Source organism: Myotis davidii, unplaced genomic scaffold (genome assembly GCF_000327345.1).
Source record: "Myotis davidii unplaced genomic scaffold, ASM32734v1 scaffold972, whole genome shotgun sequence".
Lineage (NCBI taxonomy): Eukaryota > Metazoa > Chordata > Mammalia > Chiroptera > Vespertilionidae > Myotis > Myotis davidii.
The window spans coordinates 216,536-221,983 of NW_006283637.1; the positions used below are offsets into that span (position 1 = coordinate 216,536).

A 5,448-nucleotide genomic window follows, 5' to 3' on the forward strand; every position below is an offset into this window, starting at 1 on the left:
TAAAAAACTAGAGGCCCAAGGCATGAAATTGGTGCACTGGGGGGGTTGGGGTGGGGAGGGGTGTCCCTCAGCCCAGCCTGCACCCTCTCCAATCTGGGACACCTCAGGGGATGTCCAACTCACAATCCGGGACTGCTGGCTCCTAACCACTTGCCTGTTTGCCTGCCTACCTCATTGCCCCTAACCACTCTGCCTGCCAGCCTGATAGTACCTTAACTGCTCCCCTGCCAGACTGATTGATGCCTAACTGCTCCCCTGCTGGCATGGTCATCCCCAACTGCCCTCCCCTGCCAGACAGATTGCTCCCAACTGCCTTACCCTGTGGGGCTGAGGGGACTTGAGGATTCCAGCTGGATAAGGCGGGGCTGAGGGTACTGGGGGACTCCGGCGGGATGAGGTGGGGCTGAGGGCACTGGGCACTCCATCTTGTGGCTGTGGGCACTGCCATCTTGTTAGGGCATGGCAGTCAATTAGCATATTCCTCTTTATTGGCTGTGGGTACTGCCATTTGTGAGGGTGTAACAGTCAATTAGCATATTCCTTCTTTATTAGATAGGGTGTGTGTGTGTGTGAAATAGCACAGAGCTTTTATTTACCTTAAATATCATTATAGAATTAATAAAAATTCTGGGATGTTATTGTATGTGAAAAGCAGATTTAAAAATTTATATAAACCTGGCTGGTATGTCTCAGTGGTTGAGCCAGAAAGTCCTGGTTCGATTCCGGGTCAAGGTACATGCCTGAATTGCGGGCTCCATCCCCAGTAGGGGATGTGCAGGAGGCAGCTGATCCATGATTCCCTCTCATCATTGATGTTTCTATCTCTTTCTCCCTCTCCCTTCCTCTCTGAAATCAATACAAATATATATACTAATTTATATGACAGAGCAATGGAGAAAAATATTTGACTTGATGGCAAAGAAGAGCAAAGTAGAGTAATTGCTTTACAAAATAGCAAGATTAATTATGGTGCTATAGCAATATTGAGGATGGGGGAATTTTCCCTTTTTCCTCTTAGTTCTTCTGGGGTTGAATAATTAAAATGACATTAGGCAAATTAACAAGAGAATATCATCTTTGAATAGGTAAGCAAGGAGAATTCACATTCGCATGAACATTTCCAAGACAGTAAGGCAAAATGAGATATGTATGTCATTCTGGATTAAGAAGGGTAAGGGAGGTGTCTAAGATTTATTACTTGAGATCCAAAACAATAGCTATTCAGGAAGCAGTGATTTAGGCAGAAACCCAAATATTGTTCCAACAAGGAGGTAAAGGTATGGGATACGTATGAGAAAAGAAAGGGGGATAGTTACATGAAAAGAAGGAAGTAATTTCTATGGGTGCTAATAGGCTAAGGAAGGAACTTCTCCAGGTGTGAATAAACTCACAGTAAAGATGAAAATGGACTCTGTAATAAATATAATTGAAAGTAACTTCACAGGGTGACCTGATCATAAATTCCTCACTGGGCAAGTCATGATGGGTAGTCATGACTCAGGCCTATGCAAAGCTTACCTTCTGCTTACGCAAGCCCTGTTCATTGTTTTGTGCATCGAGGAGGAAGCCAGCACGTGGCAGAATGAAATGCCTGGACCTACCTGATCTCAGAAGCTTTTCTTGGGGGAAGATACTTGTTTTTATCATGTGACACTATTGGAGTTGAGGCTTTTGCCTTATTACAGCTGAAAATATAAATCCTCACTGATAGAATGAAGTATCTCAAATCTTCTCAACATGTAAACTACTATAATTATGCCAATTTCATAGATGAGGAAACCAAGCTTAGAGAGTTGAAATAAATTGTTAAAGACCTAGAACTGGTTTAACAGAGGGAAGATTCAAACTCAGAGGGTCTGCTTCTAAAATGCTCACCCTTAACCAATTGATCTCTGGTATGGGGTATTCAAAGAGGTTGGTTAGGCTTTCTGGATCTCTCATTATTTATTTCTCTCTGTTATATTTGAGCAGTGTAAGCCCAAAGCAGCTGACATATCAATGAAAAGATGATATTCTAGAGATGAGCTTCCTCAAAGCCCCTATCATGTCCTTGTTCCTCAGACTATAGATAAATGGATTCATCATAGGGGTGACCACTGTATATATCACTGATACTATTGCACTTTTCCTGGAAGAGTGTGTAGCCTCAGAACTGAGGTATACCCCAAAACCCGTCCCATAGAACAAGGAAACAACTATTAAGTGAGACCCACAGGTGGAAAATGCCTTATACTTTCCACCAGCTGATGGGATTTTCAGAATGGAGGCCACAATTCGAGTATAAGAGAAAATTATCCCAGAGAGAGGAACAACACCCAACAAGCTGGTCACTAAATACACAAAGAGGTTATTGATGAAGATATCAGAACAGGCAAGTTTGAGAATATGAGCTAATTCACAGAAAAAGTGGGGGATTTTCAGGTCTGTACAGAAGGACAGCCGTAGTGCCATCAAAGTGTGGAGCAGGGCATCCAGAACACTAATAAGAAAGGTTAGCAGAACCAGCAGCCCACACAGTCTGGGGCTCATGATGACGTTGTACCTCAGTGGGTGGCAGATGGCCACAAATCGATCATAGGCCATCATTATCAGAATTCCATTTTCCAATCCAGCAAAAGTCAGGACGAAGCAGATTTGGGTGAGGCAGCCCGTGTAGCTGATGGCTTTGCTCTGTGTCTGGATGTTCACCAGCATCTTCGGGATCGTGGTGGTGGTGAAACAGATGTCAACCAAGGACAGGTTGGAGAGGAAGAAGTACATGGGCGTGTGGAGGTGGGAGTCGGAGATAATGGCCAGGATGATGAGCAGGTTGCCAAGCACAGTGACCAGGTACATGGACAGGAACAGGCAGAAGAGGACGGGCTGCAGTTCTGGGTCCTCTGACAGTCCCAGGAGGAGGAATTCTGCAGTATCAGAGAGGTTCCCTGATTTCATGTTGTTGTTGATCCTGATAGAAAAGATGAAGGTGATGATCAAACACTACGTAAGGGAAACTTCCTTAAACTTGTCTATATTTTTAGACCAAATCAGTTATAGATGTTTTCTCCTGCTTTCTTCTCTTACTCTCTCTTCTTCTTTCCTCGCTTTATATTCCCATATAACCTACCTCATACCACCCTCTATCCCAAGGTTTTGTTTTCCATCTATTCTTTGTGTATTTAATTCAGCAACGTTTTTTAAAATATATTTTTATTGATTTCAGAGAGGAAGGGAGAGGGAGAGGGAGAGAGAAACATCAATGATGAGAGAATCATTGATTGGTTGCCTCCTGCATACTCCTTACTGGGAGTCGAGCCTGCAACCCAGGCATGTGCCCTTGAACCCAGGACCTTCAATCCACAGACCAATGCTTTATCCACTGAGCCAAACCAGCTATGGCCAGCAACTTTGTTTTTGGCCTAAAATTGTAGTTCCTATATTTATCAAGATTGACATAAGGAGGTCTGGTTCATTAATTTTAACATACATTCTCACATCAATGGACATTTGGGTTTGTTATAATTTTTCCATGGTAGAGAAGTCTTTATAGAGACACAGTCACATGTAATAATAGTGTTAGAATAAGTGTGGCAAATACCCACCAAATTCCACAGAGTGGTAACATCTGAGAGGGAAGGAGGGGAATAAATAATAATAAAGAGGACTTTTCCATGATGACATAAGTTATCCCTGTATGAAGGCAAAGAAAGGCCTTTCTGTGTAGCTGTTGGATGTCTGAAACTCAGTTAAAAATAAAAGAAAATCAAGAAGACTTTATGTAATGTATAATACTTTATTATTTTAAAAAGGTGCCTGAAGCATATAGGGCAAAATTTCAGCATTAATTCTGGAAAGTGGTTGCATGCTGTTTATTTACTGCTCACTTGTGCTGTTCTGGTGGTTTAAAATATTTATTTTTATTTAAAATAATGTTTTGTGTCGGGTTTTTTCAAAGAAAGACTGAAAATGTAAACGAGTGAATCTCAATCTCCAATCCCAGAGTCCACACAGTAAAGAGAGAAGGATGAGACTTGATTTTCCTGTAAGAATGAAATCTGAACCAAATATGGAAAAATTGAGAAGCCAAACGTACCCCACCCTTGCCCTTCTCAAGACCAAATAAATGAGGGAAACCAGAGAATGGTAGAACATCTGTCTGGTTTTTGAAGAGGCTAATCCATGCTCAGATGGAGAAAGAGTCCCTAGAATTTAGAAGACACAATAGGAGCCAGAAATGATGAAAGCTGATTGCAAATTAGATGAAACAGGGAAAGTAAATATATGAAATTAGTTTCAAATTTCACTTTATAAGTTAATCTTACTGAACTTTCTCTTACCTCTTGGATGTCCTCCAGATAGGCTGGTTGAAAAAAAACAACTGTCCAATATTTCACAGCATTTACTTGGGCACTTAAGATTACCTAGGAGCCATCAACGAGTAACTCATCTTTCCTCTGGAAATTGAAGTGTAGAGGTGGGAAATCTGTCTCCAGGAAAGGCAGGTGGACCAACGAAGGTAGGTGGGCTTCTGGGAAAGAAGGATCATCTCAGGAGACTCAGGTGTGCTGGTTTTTGACCTGGGATGGGCTGTTGAGTAGAAGGGTCACAGGTAGACTAGTTGCAGTCTCTGTGGCCTTGGGGGCTCAATTCCCAAAACTCCTCATTATCCAAATGTGTACTGTCATTTTTTCCCAAGACAGTTCATGTCCTAAGGAGCACAGCTCATAGAAGAGAACTCCTGGGTGATTGATTGCTGACCCTGAGAAGGCAGGTATATGCGTCATTCTCTTCCTACATGTTTCCTCTTACCTCCAGGGAATCTCATGCTTGAGTTCTTCGATCTGAACTTAAGGGAACTGGTGGGCTTCTCCTTAGACCAATTCCCAGCTTTCTCTGAGTATCATTAAAGGACTAGAGAACCAGAGTGTATGTCTCCACAGGGACACAGAGACTCAGAGATGCAGAGAAGGTGTCATGGGATCATCTCCACAACGCAACTCTAAGAAAATTTTCTCTTTTCTTAATTAAAGTCCCTTCATAAATGAGGTTGGTACTATTGTAGGACAGGGGGAGCAAAGAAATCAATTTACTAGTTACTTGGCCAGGTTTTTAGAGGTTGTCTAAAAAATAGATACTAAAACCAACACTCTTATAGAGATCACAAAAAAGCACTATCTATAAAGGATGCAATTGATAAAATGACTACATTGACATTGCTAAACTTTGATAATATACAGGACCTCTCTGTATTATTAATTCAATTTTTCTGTAGGTGTAAGAGTAGTTCAATAAAAGTTTTAAAAAGTCAAAAAATTAAAACCAAAAGTGGTAGTCCTGGCCCTGACCAGGTAGCTCAGTTGGTTAGAGTGTCCTCTTGATATACCCGGTCAGAATACATATAAGAAAGAAGTACAATAATAAATTGATGTTTCTCTCTCTCTCTCTCTCTCTCTCTCTCTCTCTCTCTCT

General features: G+C 41.6%; 1 protein-coding gene across 1 annotated transcript; it reads right to left on the bottom strand.

Moving 5' to 3' along the window:
• Nucleotides 1-1,995: 1,995 nt before the first annotated feature.
• Nucleotides 1,996-2,970, bottom strand: LOC102766288 (olfactory receptor 7G3). The gene has a single exon (XM_006753852.1). It carries the CDS (start codon nucleotides 2,932-2,934, stop codon nucleotides 1,996-1,998), a length of 939 nt encoding a protein of 312 aa, XP_006753915.1. The 5' UTR covers nucleotides 2,935-2,970.
• Nucleotides 2,971-5,448: the final 2,478 nt, after the last annotated feature.